Source organism: Paramormyrops kingsleyae, unplaced genomic scaffold (assembly GCF_048594095.1).
Source record: "Paramormyrops kingsleyae isolate MSU_618 unplaced genomic scaffold, PKINGS_0.4 ups38, whole genome shotgun sequence".
In the NCBI taxonomy this organism is placed as follows: Eukaryota; Metazoa; Chordata; class Actinopteri; order Osteoglossiformes; family Mormyridae; genus Paramormyrops; species Paramormyrops kingsleyae.
In genome coordinates, this window is record NW_027325976.1 from 455,851 (window position 1) to 476,870 (window position 21,020).

General features: G+C 42.9%; 1 protein-coding gene and 1 long non-coding RNA gene across 2 annotated transcripts; one reads left to right on the top strand and one right to left on the bottom strand.

Annotated features, from left to right (window-relative positions):
- Positions 1-8,796: 8,796 nt before the first annotated feature.
- LOC140586305 (uncharacterized) lies at positions 8,797-9,420 on the bottom strand. Its single transcript, XR_011988159.1, has 3 exons — positions 9,386-9,420; positions 9,158-9,269; positions 8,797-9,008 (listed from the first exon to the last, which is right to left on the bottom strand). It is a non-coding gene; the product is annotated as an uncharacterized lncRNA (long non-coding RNA).
- A 7,295-nt stretch (positions 9,421-16,715) lies between these two features.
- Positions 16,716-18,908, top strand: LOC140586303 (serine/threonine-protein kinase PLK3-like). Its single transcript, XM_072708115.1, has 8 exons — positions 16,716-16,790; positions 16,884-17,000; positions 17,091-17,220; positions 17,387-17,474; positions 17,573-17,668; positions 17,798-17,993; positions 18,089-18,215; positions 18,862-18,908. The coding sequence occupies exons 1-8, from the start codon at positions 16,716-16,718 to the stop codon at positions 18,906-18,908; spliced, it is 876 nt and encodes a 291-aa protein (XP_072564216.1).
- Positions 18,909-21,020: the final 2,112 nt, after the last annotated feature.

The following is a 21,020-nucleotide window of genomic DNA, read 5'->3' on the forward strand; positions in this document are numbered from 1 at the left end:
AATTCACACAACACGTTATTAACTATATGAACTGGGAACAATCTCCGTCCTCTTTCTTTTATCGTACGCACACACATACATATACACTTATATACACTTCGAGCATGCGCATCACAGCTCAATGCCCCCTACCGTACAATCAAATTATGACAGACCATATATAATTGAGAGCATACATTTACATTCACATGTTAACACCCCCACTTGCTCTCACATTGCTAACTTAAACATGTTCTTACAGTATTATCACTGTACCACCTACCACAACAATCAACACATGGATTTACATACCAAACATAAATCCTTTAAACTTTCCTAACTTCACCTTTGTTGCAGGTTTTGTCAAAAGGTCAGCAACCATCTCGTCTGTTGGACAATAGTCCAGTGTAATTTTTCCCTCGTTTAACATGGATCTTATGTAGTGGTATTTGATATCTATGTGTTTACACCTCTGCCTGCTTACAGGGTTCTTTGCTAGGGCAATTGCACCTTGATTATCTTCATAAATTTTCACTGGTGCATAACACGTTTCCTCATCGATGGTATGTAACAGCTGAGTAAGGTATACACTCTCCTGTGCTGTGGCGGTAAGCGCCATATACTCAGCCTCACATGTGGACAGAGCAACTGTAGATTGTTTCTTTGTTTTCCATGAAATCAAACCTCCAGTTTCACTCAAACTGAAACAATATCCAGTCATGCTCCGTCTGTCATCTGAATCTGCTGCCCAATCTGCGTCACTATAGGCCTGCAGTTTTAGGTTATTCTTACACTTTTTGTAACACATTTCATAACCAACTGTGCCTTTTAGGTATCTTAACACATGTTTTGCTGTCACCCAATGTTGATCACAGGGGTTAGACAGGTACTGTGATAATTTGCTGACTATAAAACTTAAGTCGGGTCTGGTACAAGTTGTCACATAAATTAAACTTCCAACTAACTCCCTGAATTTCCTGGAATCAACAAACACATCTTCATTGTGTTCACAATTCAGTTTCTGCTCACACGGTGTTAGTCTGGACTTACATTCTGTCATGTCAAACTTTTCTAAGAGTTTCTGAATATATCTCTTTTGGCTCATCTTTACAAAACCATCTCCTAATTCAAAATCTATACCCAAGAAATGTCTCAGTTTTCCAAGGTCTTTCATTTTAAACTTCTGTGTCAACATTTCTTTCACAGTTTGCATTGAATTCTCATCACTTGCAGCAAGTATCAAGTCATCAACCCAAATAATAAGAATTACTTTGTCACATCTCATTTCTTTAGTGTACACACAATGGTCAGCTGGATTTTGTATGAATCCATTTTCACACAAGTGATCGTGTAACATTTTGTTCCAATTTCTGCCTGATTGTTTTAATCCATACAATGACTTTTCCAATTTGTATACCAATCTTTCATTTTTCTCTGATTCAACTTCGAATCCTTCTGGCTGTTCCATGTACACTTCACAGTCTATCGGTGCATGTAAATATGCAGTCTTTACATCCATTTGATGTAACACCATGTCATTTTGTGCTGCAATCTGCATTAACACTCTAATGCTCGTCATGTTAGCTGTTGGTGAAAAGGTTTCTCTGTAGTCAACTCCAGCTACCTGACTATACCCTTTTGCTACGTACCTTGCTTTGTACGTCTCCGAACCATCAGGGTTGTCTTTAATTGTATATACCCACCTTCCCCCCACTGCATTTTTACCTTCGGGTAAGGTGGTCAAAGTGAACGTGTCATTTTCTCTCAAGGAGTGCATCTCCTCTTTCATAGCATCCATCCACTTATTGGACTCAATAGAATTTACAGCTTCTGGAAATGTCTGTGGTACATTACTAATTAACCTGTAACAATAGTCGATATTGGTTAGTATTTGGTCATCCGTGTTACCATCAGTTTCATAGTCATTCAAGTACCCTGGCTTCCTATGCTCTCTGCTGGGGTAGCGTCTATCAGAACTGTCTGTACAAATTTGGCTGCCCTGAGTTGGTACTTGATTCTCTTCAGTGACTTCTAGGATGTCACTGGTCCTACAGATCTGTCTAGTGTCGGCTTTCCTCCTCATGTCATCGTCACTACAGTCATCAACATTTATCTGGTCAGTCTGTGTGTCCTGCTCTGCTGTACTCCTTTCAACAAATTTCACAAGCCTGTGCTTCAGGACCTTACCGGTATCTGGATAGTACACTAGGTAGGCGGGGCTATATTTGTCGTATCCAACAAAAACTCCCTTCTCACACCTAGAATCTAATTTCTTTTTGTCTTGCCTGTATGCAAAACACACTGTTCCAAATGTTTGCATCCTAGAAATGTTAGGCCTCTTTCCAGTCAACATAAAGTATGGTGTTTGTTTGGTACGACTACAGTAACACCGGTTCCTGACTACTGCTGCTGTCTGTACCGCATACACCCACATGTCTTTGGGTAAGTTACTCTCAATGATCATGCACCTAGCCATATCGAAAAGTGTTCTCCACTGGCGTTCTGCAGTGCCATTTTGGTGTGGTGAATAAGGTGCTGATGTTTCATGCCTAATCCCACTTTTGGTTAGTAGTGACTTAAATTCTCTATTTACGAACTCTGTACCATTGTCAGATCGTATGCATTTAACTTTACCATAAGGTGCCGTGTCTGCAATGAACTTCTCCAAAGCTGCTGTAGTGTCACTTTTGTTTTTCAGAAAATATACAAATACTGTACTGGAAAAATCATCAGTAAAAGTCATTGCATATTTATGTCCCTCTCTTGATGCTGGCTCAATTGGACCTGCTAAATCTGTGTGCACTAGTCCAAGTGCTTCACTAGCTCTACTGTCAGGGTTTCTGTTTCTGCTCTGAATGAATTTTCCCTTAACGCACACCTCACAGTTAAGGGAAGACTTATCAACTTTACCCTTAATATTCATGCCATCAACAACATATTTTAACTTAAGAATGTCGTCGAAATTGCAGTGTCCAAGAACCTCGTGCCACTTCTGCATACTCTGACAACTATTACAATTGTCATCACTTTCATCATTAATTGTGTTTAAGAAATAAAGTCTGTTATATTCCTTAATGTCAAATTCATTACCATCTCTAAGCTTAATTTTATCTTTCCCTTTCTGGAAGATCACCCTGGCGCCATTCGCTGTCGCTGCCTTCACGGAAAAAATGTCCTGTGGATACGAGGGAATGTATAACGCGTCTCTCAGCGTCGCTGTACAACGTCGTCCGCTGCTGTCCATCAGCTTTACTAGTGCGTCACCTCTCCGTTGCGCCACTCCGATGGTTTTTGTTCCGTCCGCCAATTCCATGGTGTGTTTATCCGGTTGGAAATCATTGTCAAACGCTTGAAACTTCTTTATGTCGGTAATGATGTGTGACGTCGCGCCTGTATCGACCATCAGACCCTTCAGTTCCACTCTCGGCTGCGTCGTGTTTTCACTCGTCTTGAAAACGAAACTATATTCGGTGTCCTTCTCAGCCATCTGCTTGGCGTCGTCTTTATCACGCGGTCTCCTTCTGCACGTTGCGTCTCTGTGAGTCTTACTTTTGCAATGGCTGCACCACTGGGACTGTCCGGGATGTTTTCTTGAACATACTCTGGCTTTATGTCCTTTTTCTCCGCACCTATAGCACACGATGCCCGTGTTGCTGTACATCGGAGCACCAGGCCTTTCTTGTACTTGAAATTTCATCACGTTGTCCTCTGTTGCACAAGCACTATATTTCTCCGTGTCTTCATAACTCCTCAACCTTGTTTTAAACTCGGCAAACGTTATAGTGTTGTCACCTTGCGTTACATGCACAACAAATGGTTTGAACTTTTCAGGCAGTCCTTTTAAGACCATTGCTATTAAAAGTCCATCACCTAAGGTTTCCCCTGCATTTCTTAGGGCCGTAATGGCATTTTCTGCACGAATGATATAATCAGTCACGCTTTCTCCCTGCGTTTTCTGTAAGGAAGTCAACTCAGTATATAAGCTAATTATTCGTGGTTTGCCCTTACCTGCATAATAGTCTCTTAAAATCTGTAACGCTTTTCTGCCGTCATCTGCCGCTTCTCGCATAACGAGGGAGAGACTTTTATCATCTAGAAATTGTATTAACTCGGCATATGCTTCGCCATTTTTCTCGGCGTCTTCTGCTCTTGCATTTTCTCCAGTGGGCTCCTTAAGTATCGTTTCTTTTAGCCCTTGCAATCGTAGATGGCCCAAAAATTTAGTTTCCCATAGTTCATAATTCTTTTCATCTCCGTCAAACACTAACCTGTTCCATCGGTTAGTTTGTTCCCTCAACCTGGGTTTAACAGCTTGTGCGTCAGCCATGTCTACCACGCTGTCTTCTCGAACTTTCGCGGTAATATTCTCACACGAGTTCTGGGCCCATAACCTGTTGGCACATCGACAAAACTGTCGGTGCAGCGGTGAGAAAAATCAGGAGAAGACTAACAATAAAGGAATTATAATATCGGAGGAAAATAAATTCACACAACACGTTATTAACTATATGAACTGGGAACAATCTCCGTCCTCTTTCTTTTATCGTACGCACACACATACATATACACTTATATACACTTCGAGCATGCGCATCACAGCTCAATGCCCCCTACCGTACAATCAAATTATGACAGACCATATATAATTGAGAGCATACATTTACATTCACATGTTAACAGAGAGCCAACATATATATCTATGGCAAGAGCCGCCTCTATAGGCGAAAATCGCTGTAAAGCACATGCTTTTGTTTTGACACGTGATACTGTTAGTTGCAAGGAGAGCGCAAGCTGCCTGGAGAGAGCGCGGTGCACGGACAACGCTGACACTTCAAATGCACGTTTAAATCACAGACAGCGAAAAGGTATGTATACAGTACACTACAGTACATGTTTTCATCTCAATATAAAGTAATTCATTTGTTGATTAGATTCTGCATTGGAGAAAGAACAGCAGTATGTTTGTCGACAAGGCTGAGAGGACGCTAACATTAGCAGTACATCAAGCGGTTAAAATAATGTGGCAAAAATACACGCAAGTCCGACCCAAATGTTTAATGTCATGATTGTTACCATCAGGAATGCATTCGATTTCAGTTCTTTTTATCTTCAGGCACAGGGTGCGATTTGCCGGGGGGATCCGACTGGAGCGCTTCGAAACAGTGAATCTTTTTGCGACGCAGTGTTTTACTGATTCGGAGTTTCAAAAAGCTCTGTTGATACTTTGCTCACCTTCTCTATATAATATATTTGTTGTTTGAAATGACATCATTACTATTATAGGCCTAACTTACGATGTTTTTTATTAAATTTATCACGTAATACAGCTCCCTTCGTATTAAAACCAATTCATGACGTGACACTCATTATCTGGTTCTTGCCTAAAAAGACGGTTATACTGTATAATGAGCGTTGTTAACAGATTACACAAACAGTTTGGTCAACCTCTGCCTATGGAGAGAGAAAAAAGTTTTCAAAATAGAAGCAAATATAGTGGGAGACTACACATATAATATACATTTATATAATGAATATTATATATAATTATAATATTATATAATTATATAATTATTATTATAATTCATTTTGTATGTAACTTTTTTTTTATTTATTTGGAGTTTTATTTTTTGTTTCAGTTTGAAAGCATGTCTTTAATTTACCTCAATATTTATTAATATATTCATATTTATTTCATATAGCACATTTTCATGATTCAGTACTGTTTTTTTGTTTGGTTTTTGTAATAAAGTTTAGTACTATTTTACATGTAGTGTTGTGTTTTAATTTAGTTTTATTTATTTTTTTAATCCAGTATCCATTTTAAAAACTATCGGTTAATTAATCGGTTATCGGCAAGTACGGACCAACCTAGCTATCGGTATCGGTAAAATTCAATATCGGTCGACCTCTACAAAGTATATACAGCCATGTATACATACATACATACATACATACATGAGAAATACGCCCAGAGAAACTGTGTTCATGTTTCACAATTGGGTCCATGATCTTTATTAAAATCCAAGATACTGACAACGTCCTGATGAAAGCTGTGAGATGCTGCAGACTTACCCCACCAAAGTGGAGGACAGCAGCACTGTCGTCGGGAGGAAGAAGGCAGAGATCTGATGGGACTTCATGATTCCACTGGACGTTTCTGAAGATCAGCGCCGCTTCTACAGCTAAACTGAGGCCAGCAGAGTCTAACCACGTCCTTTTAGAGGGGTTGTGTGTCTGAGGTGGGGGTGGATGATAGATAAAAGGAATAAACATTTATCTAATATGTATTAGCAGGCACTTTTATCCAAAGCAACAAACTTCTTTTTGAAAAAGCAGAGTCCCTGCAGCAATTGGAGTTAAGGTCTTTGCTCGAGGGCCCAACTGTGAAGTCGTAGGATTTAAACAGGCAACCTTAGGCTCACAGACACAGCACCGTAACCCACTGAGTCACACTGCAGCCACACGATCACCAGTTAATGCACGTGAAACAAACTCTGACCACAGACATGATCTTCACTCACTTTGTCAGGAGATTAATAAACACAAATCTCTCTTACAGTGTTTATAGAAGCAGAACAAAGAACAATAACTAGGTAGAAATATTACCTCAGACTTAAATGACACACTTTTAACTTGGAAAGCATATTCATTGATGACATGTCCAGATGTCCTTGGGTTGCTAGTTCGACAGCCTTCGCCTTCCGTGTCTCTTCCACCTGGTGCCGCACTTCGGGTTGCACCATCTCTCTCCTCTGCTGCACAGTTGCCTTCCCCCACTGGATGAAACGGGAGGTTCCTAGTGTCTGCCGGCCAGTGCAGACATTGCCAATGATATCCCTCAACTCTATGGAGCTTTCAGCTTGCCTAACTGCGGTGTCTGCTACCCACTTGTGGCCTGTTCTTGTTATGACCCCCGCATTGCTGACACGCTCGTCTTTAGAGTCTCTGAGTACCATTGCCACCCTGCACTTGGCCACCTTGAACCCCTCCACCACAGATGAGAATGGAAGCTGAAGCTGGCTGATGGGGGTTAGCATGGATGCTCCTCACTAGGATTAGCATGGACACTCTGACTGAGGTTAGCATGGGTGCTCTGAGTAGGGTTAGCATGGACGCTCTGACTGAGGTTAGCATGGACGCTCTGACTGGGGTTAGCATAGACGCTGTGACTGGGCTTAGCATAGACACTCTGACTGGGGTTAGCATGGATGCTCTGACTGGGGTTAGCATGGATGCTCTGACTGGGGTTAGCATGGACACTCTGACTGGGGTTAGCATAGACGCTCTGACTGGGGTTAGCATGGACACTCTGACTGAAGTTAGCATGGGCGCACTGACTGGGGTTAGCATGGACGCTCTGACTGGGGTTAGCATGGACGCTCTGACTGGGGTTAGCATGGACGCTCTGACTGGGGTTAGCATGGACGCTCTGACTGCGGTTAGCATGGACGCTCTGACTGCGGTTAGCATGGACGCTCTGACTGGGGTTAGCATGGGCGCACTGACTGGGGTTAACATGGACATTCTGACTGAAGTTAGCATGGACGCTCTGACTGGGGTTAGCATGGACGCTCTGACTGGGGTTAGCATAGACGCTCTGACTGGGGTTAGCATGGGCGCACTGACTGGGGTTAACATGGACATTCTGACTGAAGTTAGCATGGACACTAACTGGGGTTAGCATAGACGCTCTGACTGGGGTTAGCATGGACGCTCTGACTGGGGTTAGCATGGACGCTCTGACCTGGGTTAGCATGGACACTAACTGGGGTTAGCATGGACACTCTGACTGGGGTTAGCATGGACGCTCTGACCTGGGTTAGCATGGACACTAACTGGGGTTAGCATGGACGCTCTGACTGGGGTTAGCATGGACGCTCTGACCTGGGTTAGCATGGACACTAACTGGGGTTAGCATGGACGCTCTGACTGGGGTTAGCATGGACACTCTGACTGGTGTTAGCATGGGCGCACTGACTGGGGTTAACATGGACATTCTGACTGAAGTTAACATGTACACTCTGACGGGGGTTAGCATGGATGCTCCTCACTAGGATTAGCATGGACACTCTGACTGAGGTTAGCATGGGTGCTCTGACTAGGGTTAGCATGGACGCTCTGACTGAGGTTAGCATGGACACTAACTGGGGTTAGCATGGACACTCTGACTGGGGTTAGCATGGACACTCTGACTGAAGTTAACATGTACACTCTGACGGGGGTTAGCATGGATGCTCCTCACTAGGATTAGCATGGACACTCTGACTGAGGTTAGCATGGGTGCTCTGACTAGGGTTAGCATGGACGCTCTGACTGAGGTTAGCATGGACGCTCTGACTGGGGTTAGCATGGGCGCTCTCACTGGGGTTAGCATGGACACTCTGACTGAGGTTAGCATGGACACTCTGACTGAAGTTAACATGTACACTCTGACGGGGGTTAGCATGGATGCTCCTCACTGGGGTTAGCATGGACACTCTGACTGAGGTTAGCATGGATGCTCCTCACTAGGATTAGCATAGACACTCTGACTGGGGTTAGCATGGACACTGTGACTGAAGTTAGCTAACCAACCAAAAAAAACATTGTTTTACAGATGAAATGATTTAAATGAAAAACCTGAACCATCCATCCATCCATTATCTCTCACTTGATCCAAGGTTGGGTGATTGTATGTTTCTCTAATTGTATTTTTCATATGCTAACCAACCAAAAAAACATTGTTTTACAAATGAAATTATTTAAATAAAAAACCTGAACCATAACCTTTCAATAGTCTTTATTTAGTAATATGCTTGCAAAGCAGCATGTGTGCAATTCAAATTTAACTAATGGCTAAATAAAACTTTAGATATTAAACTATAAAATTCAGTTAAATTGTACATGATTTGGAAGATGACAGGAAATAATGTTACAGAAGAATAAATGGGGTGAACAGGAAGAAGCGCTGATCCAGATTCTTTTTGGCCTCCTGAACCCAGCGAGCTCTGGGATCGACACACACTTTAATGCCCTTTTTGGTGTAAATTCTGAAAATGAAAAATAAAAAAATCCTTCTCCATATACATCTGATTCTGAACTACAAGTCAGTTCTGTTATAGACAGTTTGCATCCAACAAACTTTAAACCAAGAACCAGTAATAGTTCAAAACAATGCATGAAAAGAGTAAATACTTACATAATTCCAGGTTTAGGACAGTCTCCTCTGGTCTCCTCATACTTAACTATGAGGTCCATCCTCAGGCTTTTAGGAAAGTATGTAAAACAACATTGTTTTGCTGGTTTGGCTTCTGGATAGACATGAAGAACCGAAAATGTATATACAGTTTATGTACAAGATATTTACAGCATATACATACAAAACTGTAGCGGGTAATGTTATTAACGAAAAATGGGAGAAATATACCAGCTCTTTCTTTGGAAACAGCAGCCCCATTCTTCATCTGTCCCTCTGTAATCAATCCATCCACCTTCTTCTTCTTAGGAGCCTCAGGCCTTGCAGGTGAAGCTGCCAGCCTGCTCTGTCGGTCCTCCTTGTGGCTGCTTGTGAGGAGACTGCGGTCAGCAGTGGTGTGCATGGTGCTGCTGATCCCCTGCTGGTGTGTGGTGAGCTCCTGGAGAGCCGCCGCCTCACAGAATACATGCAGCCTCTCTGAATACGTCCATGAAAAATGCACACAGAGAAAGTGGTTTAGACAGAACTGTAATCATATCTCACAGTAGGGTCTGTAACCTTGTATTTCCTATCAAAGATATTTAAACCTAAAATACTGACAAAGTCCTGATAAAAGCTGTGAGATGCTGCAGACTTACTGTGAGCCAGAGTGGAGGACAGCAGCACTGTCTTCAGGAGGAAGAGGGCAGAGATCTGATGGGGCTTCATGATTCCACTGGATGAAGTTCAGCCTCGGTTCTACACCGAAACTGAGGCCAAAAGTTGAACCAGGACCTTTTAAAATGGCTGTGTGACTGGAGGTGGAGGTGGTGTGCAAATAAAACACCTTTTCCACTTTATGTGCCTGAAATAGACTGATCGCGGACAAGACAGAGGGGCAGAATTTGCTGAGACCGACATCATATACCTTCTGAGCATGTACTATAAGGTATTAATATTAGCTGCAATGCATGTGTGCAATTGGCTGTTTTTCAAACCACATGGAGCCACCTGGCTGAGTATGTGGTCAGTCTATTTTAGGTGTTTTAAGTACTAAATGTTTTTTCTTCTCTTGTCTTTCTTTTTGATTCACCCCACCCCCTTCATGAAGCCCCATCAGATCTCTGCCTTCTTCCTCCTGATGACAGTGCTGCTGTCCTCCACTCTGGCTCACAGTAAGTCTATGTCTGCATTAATGCATTAATTATTTTTTTGACTGGGGTTTCATAAGAAAAACCTTTGACGTTCACACTGCACCGTGTAAAAGGCAAATGACATAGCTTATGATGCATATTAGCATACAGTACACTGGGCATGTGGGTGAAAATTGTGCCACCAAGCACTGCTCAGTCCAGGTCTTACCCAGAGTCGGCGTTCCTTATAAAGATTAAACAATTGCATTCAGAAAGCAACATTCAGTTCAATTTTTGAAATAGAGCATTTTTACAATTATACATTGGCTTAAAGTTTCCTCTGATTCCCCCTGGTTGGTGAGCATCTGAAAAAGACATTTAGAGATATTTACAATGTAATAATGAATAATGTAATTCATGCATTGGGTATGGTACCTGGCTGCTGTTGCACCATTCACTGCCATCCGGACTGTGGGACAAAGGCTCCAGGGTGCCTGCAGGTGTGTCTCTCTGTGCAGAAACTGCTAGCACCAGTACAGCAGCCCATTGTGCTCTGTGAGCCCCCCCCCCCCACTGTGAGTAGAAGGCCTTGGTCTCCAGGTTGAGAGAAGAGGACTCCTTCCACTTCAGCTGCTTCCACACCTGCAGCCAGCCAGCGCCAGGTCATTCTCCTGCTCCATCTGCAGCCATTGGCAGTCAACGGTCTCCAGTCCCTTGCCACCAATGGTCACCTGCACTGCTGCTGCCATGGGCCTCCTCTGGCTGTCCTTGATGTGGCGGCAGCAACAGGAGTCATCCGTCCTACAGGGGCAATGAGAGAGGGTGTCGTTGGAGCTTGCCTGGCCGATGGTGAACCTTGAAGTCATGTCACTGGAAGATGTCCACCCAATGTGCTAGTTGTGCCCAGGGGTTACAGAAGTTTAGCAACCAGGTCAGAAACACGTGGTCTGTCTGATTGGCCTTTCCAAATCCATCGTGAAAAAAGTGAGGAGGAAAATATGTAACACAAATCAACAGAATGCACAGCTTGTGGAATTACATTTTAGTAAAACAAGCTGCAAAGCAACATTAAATACATCCTTCGCTGCATGCCACAAAGGGAAATTGTTGGTCTACGTTCTTGTAACTAACTTTCATTTCCAGAGTTCAACGATGTCCGTGCTTGCGACTTGCTTATCATAGGAATCGTGTATATATATATATATATATATATATATTTTCACCTTTCTTTTTTTGTTATTAATCGTATATTACGCCAGCACAATAAGAGTGCGATTACTAAATTAAATTATAAATATACTTAACTAAATGCAACTTAGATTCCCCTTTATAAAATAATATCGTGGCAATAGCTACATTGGCTAATTCCCGGCTTCCTCTCCGCGCGCCATTTACAGCCGCTGCGCGTGGTGTTTGTTCCCTTCCCTTGGGTTTGGGTACCTGACAGTAAAAGCGTGTCGGATGGCTGATTTAATATTCTCATGAAAACTAGAGGTGTATATTGTGAGTTATTGAAACTGATTTTTTTTTTGGTCGAACTAATGCCAGTGGGTGTGTTTGCAGAAACGTTTTATGTAATACCTGTGATTTCTTGGAGGGGAAAAAAAGTTATTTCATGTCTTCGTTCGAATTTCCGATGCGTTACGTAATTATCCAGGTTCTGAAGTCCTGTGCCTCCCAGCTATGCAGAGTTCTGCACAAGATCTTCAAGTTAAGCCTAAATATCATGAAGGTTCTGGTGCTGTGGAAGACATCATGTCTAGTCCCTGTCCCGAAAAAGGCACGACCCTGTGCCCCATCAGACTACAGGCCAGTTGCACTCACTTCTCACTGCATGAAAGTCTTTGAGAAACTGGTCCTCGTCTCACTCCACCCAGTAGTTCTACCAGCACTCGATCCACTTCAATTTGCTTATCGGACAAAGGTTGGAGTGGATGATGCCATTATTTACCTGCTGCACCGTGCCTACAGCCACCTGGAGAAACCTGGAGGATCCCTGAGGATCACATTCTTTGATTTCACCAGTGCCTTTAACACCATTCAGCCTGCCCGACTGGGGAGTAAGTTGTCTGCTATGCAGGTTCCCTCCCCCTTAGTAGGGCTGGGCGATATGACTGAAAACTGTATCACGATATGAGTGTTTCATATCGGTCGATATCGATAATTATTGACATTTTTTATGACCCATTTAAAATAAAGACCAGGAGAAAAATATATTACATTTAAACATTTTTATTTTAAACATGTCAACAACCATGGAAAATAAAGTGTTTTAAAAATATGTGCAGTGTTTTGTAAACATAAATAAAACTGACGTAGACTGAGATACAGTACATCTGTAATATAAAAAAACAAACCTGATACAGTACAGTAACATTGTTTGAAATATAAAACCTGCAGAAATATGAAAAAGTAACTCTTCAAGTTATTCTTACTCTAATCATACTTGAAGTTGAACTATTCAAGTATATTTTCAGTCCAGGTTTTGTGCTAGGAAAAGACACACATGCAAACACTAACGAGGAAGACGCGATACGTAGGGAGCCGGAACCCGGAAGTGCGCCGTAAACACAGAGAGGAAAGAGAGAAGGGGAAACAAAAGACACGGCAGACTCGAAACGAAACACGGGATACGCGAAAAACCGGACAACATGACACATACAAACCGAAAGGATACAGACCTATAACTTAATATTCAGGAGACGGGGGGCGAGCGGCGTTAGGGAAGGGCGAGGCGACCGTCACAGTGATTCACAAAAAACCGGCAGAACTTCCATAAAGCAGTTGTTTTGCCTTGCTACGACCATTTATGACAGCTGCGTTTCCGGTGTTCCGGGCAATTCAGTTTCCCTATGTTTCCCCTGTCGCGCGCTGATTTGTACACGGTTTCGCTGTTGTTTTCATGTCTTTTTACGAAGCTCTTGAGGTAAACAAGCCACATATTTTAAAACATCACATATTTTTTGTTTTTACTGATAATAAATGAAAGTATTTAATTCGCTGGATAGAGATATTTCTTGATGAAAACGGTATAGTATTTCTTATAAGACTATATTATGCGTGACGAACTACTGTATTCGCATGTAATACTGTACCTGAGTGATTTTCAGACATCCCACATACATATGTGCCTAAATATTAGGAGAAACATTATTTCCTGACATCCAGGATATTTGGTTCCCCCCTGTTAAAACAGGTATACAGCAACTCTGGGCCTCGGTACTAATAACAATACAGTATTCACATGTAATAATGTACTTGAGTGATTTTCAGACATTTCACATACCTCTTTGATTTAATATTAGGGGAAACATTATTTCCCGATAGACAGGGGAAACATAGGGAAACCGAATTGCCCGGAACACCTGTTCGGATCCAAACTAGCTTCGCAACCTCTGTTTTCTTCCGACGAAGAATAAAAAATATCGAACGTTTTATCGAACACATTTTTTATTGATATCGATCACGTGTCTATCGCGATACATATCGTAATCGTTTTATCGCCCAGCCCTACCCCTTAGTCTCATGGATTATGGACTATCTAACAGGAAGGCCACAATACATGAGGCTGCAGGGCTGTGTCTCAGACACAGTAATGTGTAGCACTGGAGCTCCTCAGGGAACAGTTCTGTCACCGTTTCTCTTCACCATGTATACATCCGACTTCAAATACAACACGGAGGGCTGCCATCTGCAGAAATTCTCAGATGACTCAGCTATAGTTGGATGCATCAGGAATGGAGACGACTCGGAATACAGGAAGGCGGTGGACAGGTTTGTGGAATGGTGTGAGCTGAACCAACTGCAACTCAACATCAACAAGACCAAGGAACTGGTGGTTGACTTAAAAAGATTACGGTCTCCTGCTACTCCCCTGTCCATTAAGGGGGTGGATGTGGAGATCGTTCAGGACTACAAGTACCTCGGCGTCCACCTGGACAATAAGCTGGACTGGTCAAAGCATTCACTGGCTACCTACAAGAAGGGTCAAAGTAGGATGTACTTCCTAAGGAGACTCAGGTCTTTTAGAGTCTGCAACACCATGCTGCGGATGTTTTATGAGGCTGTGGTGGCCAGCGCCATTTTCTTCTCTGTAGCAAGCTGGGGTGGCAGCATGAAAGTGGCAGAGGCCAAGAGGCTCAACAAGCTTATTAGGAAAGCGGCTTCTGTAGTGGGTGAGGAACTTGACAGCTTGGAAATGGTGGCTGAACGGAGGATATTGTTCCGACTTCAGTCTATCATGGACAATGCTGATCACCCGCTCCACAATGTGGTGGCTGATCAGAGAAGCACTTTTAGCTACAGGCTGACTAGCTTTAAGTGCTCCACTGAACGCTACAGAAGATCTTTCCTACCTACGGCCATCAGACTATATAACTTGTTAAAATGATCTCACACCCAGCCTCAGACGCTAAAATAAATAAATAAACTCCATCCCGCCACACACCATACCTACCTTACATACCATACCACAGCCTGGGCAAGAAACCTGCTGCTATTCGGATGTGCAATGTTCACACAGTAATTTACCTGTGTAAATTACCACTTAACTTAACAGTATTTATTCTATTTATATATATTGTATTTCTGCTTCTGTATATATCATGGTGTACATAGCGCAGAGTCTCTTATAACTTTATTTTTAGTTCTTATACATCTGATATTCTTTTCTTTTATGTTCTTGTCCTGTGTCTATGTGTGACCGTCTGTAGTAACATGAGCAATTTCCTCCGGGATAAATAAAGTTTTTCTGATTCTGATCTGATAAAACATCACAATGTCCTTTTCTGCAATATCTGAATATATATTCTGTGCAAAATTGTTCACAGATATCCAGTCCTTAAACACAAATAAAGAATAAAACAAGTATTGCACTATTATCTGCAATACTTTTTTTAACCTGTGGTACAACAGCTTGCCTGTGTTTTCCACATTGAGAGTCTCTTCATGGTACAACTGGGTCCTGGCTCTGCGTCTGACACTAAATGAAATTTTAAAAATGCTAATATTTCTCACCACAAATTTCCCCTTTTTAGCTTTCTGATCAAGTTAAGTCAGATTTATTAATGTAGTGAATCATCTGATGTCATTAATTATCTCAGGGCATTTTTCATTGAGCAGGTGTAATATTCATTAATATTAATATTAATTATTCAAATTCTTATATTCACTCAATGACAATCCTACCTGCCCATTCTAGTGTGTTGGGCTCATGACTGGTGCTTGGTAACGTTACGGGGTCTGGCTCTTCACTGTTAGCAGCTAACTGGACTAGAGGCTGCTGCTGCCGAAGAGCTACAGTACAAGAAAAAGTTCGATACATAAGCATGAACGGTGGTTTGCAGACATCGTTGTTTTGCACTGCTCCTAACTAGCTTAACGTTAACTTACCGGCCGTTTCATCGTCTTCATGTGTTGTTGTACTCTCGCTGCCGCTGGTTTTAACGAAAAATGTACTCAGCTTAGTACATTTGGCCGCGTCAGTTTCTAGAGCTTTCTTTTTTTTAATTCTGGCCTTTTCAGCGCCACCTTTTCGCTTTTTATTATCCATTTTTCATCTCTCGTGTATCTCTTAACAACTGATTTTGATCTGTTGAGCAAAGTGCCGCTGTCGGGGAAGTCGAATGCTAATTACGTCATCATTAACCTGCAGGCTGTATTCTGCAGCTGCTCATGGGGCTGCGAGAAAATAAATAAAAAGAGTGGAACTGCGGTAAAATGATGAATAAAAAGAGTGAGGCTATGGTTAAATAAATGAATAAATACATAAACAAACAAACAAATAAATAAATAATGAAAAAAGTGCGACTGCTGTGAGTGCAGGCAGCTATAGGGGCCAAAAAACGGACCGGCCCACCGGGAATTATCCCGGTCCTCCCGATTAGCCAATCCGGGCCTGGAGTAGAAGGTCTGCAACGGGGCGGGACGCCCACGGGACGCGGCGCGGGTCTACATTTGAGAGTTTCTTGTGCCGGAGCGGGATGTAAAATCAGTCCTGCGCAGACCTCTAGTTGAAATAAACACAGAGCCGCGCCACAAATTTCAATGTTTCCCTATATTTCTCTCATTTTGACTGTGAAATGTTTCTATTGAGACTGGGTTTAGATATTTTGTAATTCAGGTCTGTAGCCTAGTTAGATAAAAAAAAAAATTTGGTACCTTATTTAATTTTTATAAGCCAAGATATTATAGCATTTAAAATGTGTCCGGTATTTTTGGCACACCCTATACTTCAGCAGCCTTGCTTGCGGGATTCAGCAGGTGGGAGCTGGACAAATCATAACAGATGCGGGCGGGAGCGGGTCGAAATATTACACATTTCTGCGGGAGCGGGATGAAAAATTATTTTTCATAGATTACGGAAAATGGGTAATCAATTACGTATGGCAGAAATTCTTAAATTCTTAATGCACTTGTGTTTTTAGGGAGGTTTTGCAAAATGCTTTAAGATGGTGGACATTTTGAGTGGAGAGATATTTGCAGTGAAGGTGATTCCGATAGAGGACTCTGCTGGAATAAAAGAGGTATGTGGTCTGAATCCTGCTTGAAGTCAGCCCCCTCCATAGTTAAATTGCATTTCCCTTATGCTCATTGTGGTAACACGTCTGACATTTCAGAGTCTCCTAGAAGTGGTGATGCTGAAGACGCTGCAACACCAGCAAGTTGTAAACTTCTCCCATCATGTAGAAGATGATAAATTCTTGTATATCTTCATGGAGCTGTGCAGTAGGGGGGTGAGCCCAGCTGTTTCTGGCCTTTGCAGACAGTTTGTTAAGGTTAAGACTCTATGTCGACTCACGCCATCCTTTCTTTTCCCATTCTAGTCAATGCTAGACCTCCTTCAGGAACGAGAAATCCTGAGCAAGCCAGAGGTGCGATATTACTTGAGACAGCTCATTGGGGCCTTACGACACATCCATGGCAAAGGCATTGTCCACAGGGACCTCAAATTAGGTATGTGTGCCTGCACACGTGATTTGTTTAATTCTTCACATGTTAGTGTTGGCATTTTACATGGCATTTCCTGTGTGGTTTATATGATTGCTGCCTGCTGTTGTATTCTGCAACTGTTTAATGTCTGGTGTTATTAGGTGAAATATTTGAGTCATTGGTCTTTCAGAGAACTTATTATTAACGGAGGCCTTGGGATTAAAAGTGGCCGACTTTGGACTGGCCACCAAGCTGGAGCCACTGGAAAGCAGGCAGAAGTGGGTTCTTTTTCTTAGATTCTCCAGCAAATCTTTCAAATTGCTCATGCAGCAGGCTGAAGCACATGTATACTGTTTTCCTTTTGTGTGTGTTGTAGACGCTTTTGTGGGACGAGAGAGTATGCGGCTCCTGAAGTGTGGAAGATGGAGGGACACGGGCCAGAGTCAGATGTCTGGGCGCTGGGGTGTATCATGTATGTATACCTTCTCAATCGTCCTCACAGTCAGAGCCAGAGTCAAGAATGATATCTGAAATGCACAAATGCAGAATGTTGTTAGATGCAAATGAAGCTCGAATGCCGTTGCTGACTTTCTCGATACAGGTATACGATGCTTGTTGGTGCATACCCCTTTGATGGCGACGCTGAAGAAATCAAGCAGCGTGTCACTAAAGTAGAGTACACTCTACCAAAGTCCCTCTCCTCATCAGCCAAGAAATTGATTTCTTGGATCCTACAAAAGAATCCACAGGATCGGCCCACATTGGAGCAAATCCTGAATCATAAGTTCTTCACTAAGGTACATGCAAACTGCTGGTCTGCTGAGTTCAATAGTATTCATGCATCCTGAGGAATTGCTTTGCTCAACCGAAACATCTTAAACTACAACCCTAGGGCTTCACTCCGGAGGAAATTCCATCAAACAGCTACCACAAGGTGCCAAGATTCACAGCAGTAAAACGCGTAAAGCACTTCTTCATCAGGCTGTTCCGCCGCATATTTGGACAAAGGAGACCCAAAGGTAAGTAAGCTCCTTCAACACAAACCTTGCTAGTCCAGTATCTCTCAGTTCATCAGGCTCAGATACCTGATTTTCCCATGTGTTCTTGCAGATATGCCCCGCTGTGAATTGAAAATGAAAACCAGCAGAGTGAACAGCGGCCCTTTCGTCTATAGCAGGGGTGTCCTAACTTTTTTTAGTGAGGGCCACATACCGAAAAATATTCCGAGGGCTGGGCAAACTTGCTAGATGTCAGGTATATGGGCTCATGTCTTTTGTATTTAAGTTCAATCAATCAAATCTGGTCAAAAAATCATAATTATGCTTAATAATTTAATGTGTTTATATCATGCCCCGCTCGTCCGCTCCTCCCGTGTGCCACGCCCCCTCGTGATTAATCCCCATGATTACCAGCTATTTCTCACCGTGGTTAATTAGTCCAATGTGTTTAATTCTGCTTTAGGTATGTTTTCCCCAGTCCGGTCATTAACGTTGTGTGGCGTCGTTTCATGTCTCTGAGTGTGTTCAACCCGAATAAATCCCACATTACAGACTGCACGGCTCCCTGCTCTTGTTTCCCCATTCTGTCACGCAACGCGCAGGGAACCGTGGAATCAGGTAATGTGGGATTGTCCAAATTTTTCTTCGCTCGTTTGGTGTACAATAGGCATCTCAAACTCTGGATCTGGGGGGCCCGAGCACCATGTAGCTTAGATCTTTCCTCCTTCCACCACAAATGATTCAGATCAAGAGCTGTGTGGTAATTAGCACAAGGAGTTGAATCCGGTGTGTTAAATGAGGGGTAATTCAAAAATGTGTAGGGCTCCAGGCCCCCCAGGACTGCAGTTTGAGACCCCCGGTGTATAAGCTGTCTTGATTAAAACAGCACCATCTAGTGTTAAAATATAGAAGTATATCAGTCAATTTTCACGCGTGGGCCATATTCCAATATGTTTTTGGAATTTGAAGTGGGCCAATGAGAAATAGGCAGCGGGCCGTAGTTTGGACACCCCTGGTCTATAGTGAAGCTCAGTTTGTGGAACCAAATGCCAGCTTACATGTGGTTGCCCAGGTTGACAACAGGCAGCCGAGCATCGCATCATAAGCAAAGTCAAGAATGTCTTTCTGGGCAAATTTTTCACATGGACACTTCTTCAGTCTATGCTGGACAAGCAAATTTAAATGTTCATATGTGTCTCAAATAAATCAGTGTGATTTTACTGTGGCTATTGTCTATTGGCTTTTTATTCTTAACCCAGAGGGATTTTAATATTTATTATTGTCTATTTATTATTGTTTGTCTGGTGTGTGTGTGTGTGTGTGTGTGTTTGTGTGTACAGTAACGTGGTTTATGAAAACACTTAAAGAGCCAATCATAACGCATTTTTCAGTTACATTTGTGTATAAAACCTAACTATGTATGGTCCAACCTCCAGTAGAGTTAACAGGAGTCCGATGTTCAGTAAAAGAACGGAAATACTGGAAAGCATCTGACTGGGGATCTCTGATTATATGCATTACCAGTGTTGTATGGTGTTCTTTCCACAAAATAGTGGAACCACCTCTTCCTTCTTGTTTTTGGAATTTATACTCTGCTTTAGGAAAAGGTTAAACTGTAGCTGTATGCCTTTCCATCCATCTTCTAAACCTGCATGCCCTCTATTAAAGGTCAGCAAATGGCCAGATCCAGCCCATCTAGAAACTTATTTGGCCCCCAGAACAAGGTTTCCCTTTTTACTTTTCATTACAAAAAGTTTTGGTATCTCACAAAAGGTCCTATTGTGTGTGTGTGTGTGTGTGTGGGGGGGGGGGGGGGGGGGCGACGGAGCCTATCCCAGAGGCCATGGGCATGGGCACCCATACTTGGATATTTTGGCTTTAGTTCACTTTGGTATGTGTTTTGACTGGGGGGGAGACCAGAAGAAACACCATGATGACACAGGAAGAACACAGGACCTCCACACAAGTGGAGCTGAGGAAGAGGCTCAAACCCTGGACCCGCACCACCACACCTCCCCCGATGGTGTATACAGGCTATCGGTGAGAAATGAATGCAAATCTGGATGAAAATAAAAGGTGAGATGTTGCATAAGCCTGTGGAAACAATGCCATGATAAATGTGCACCAGAATCACAGCTAAAGGAGGTCCAATGAAAAATTCAAATGGCAACTTTTTTTTTTGGCCGGGCAGTGTCACTCTATTCTTTGAGGTTCTCGCTGATGCGGTTGATGTTCTTCCTGTGGTTGTCTTTGGGGCTGAGTGTCCCGTAGGCCTGCTTACGGGCAAAGCTGCGCATGGTGCACACCAGGGGTACGTGTGCTGCCTGGAGTTCTTGTCCACCTCTGTGGTGTCTGGTCCATCACCCTTTTCCTCTTCCTCCTCCCCTTGGAAGCCCTGTTAGAGGAGGACATGAGTTTATGTCTCAACGTTGACCTCGATAACGGCCAGCATGAGGCTGCTGTTGTGATGTTTGGACAGCAGATGGGGCTATCCTGACTGTGAGGCCCCTCAGCATGAGACCACATCCCACCTGCTGAAACCTAAGGTGATGGAATGGAGCTATCCTGAGGCAGGGAGGCTCAGACCAGTTATGGTGGCAGTGAAAGCCGTGCTCCATTATCACGGGCGAGTTTGACAGCCAAGCCACAGTCTGCTGTGGGACTCATCTGCAAGCCTCACATTAACATGCATGCCCGCCGAGGACAAAGCTCTTCATAGTGCCCTCTACAGACTCAATCCTGCTAGTACACTTAGACATGGATAATGATTAATGACCTTTCACATGCTCATACCCGCCCCAACATCCAGGCTTTTTCAAATATACC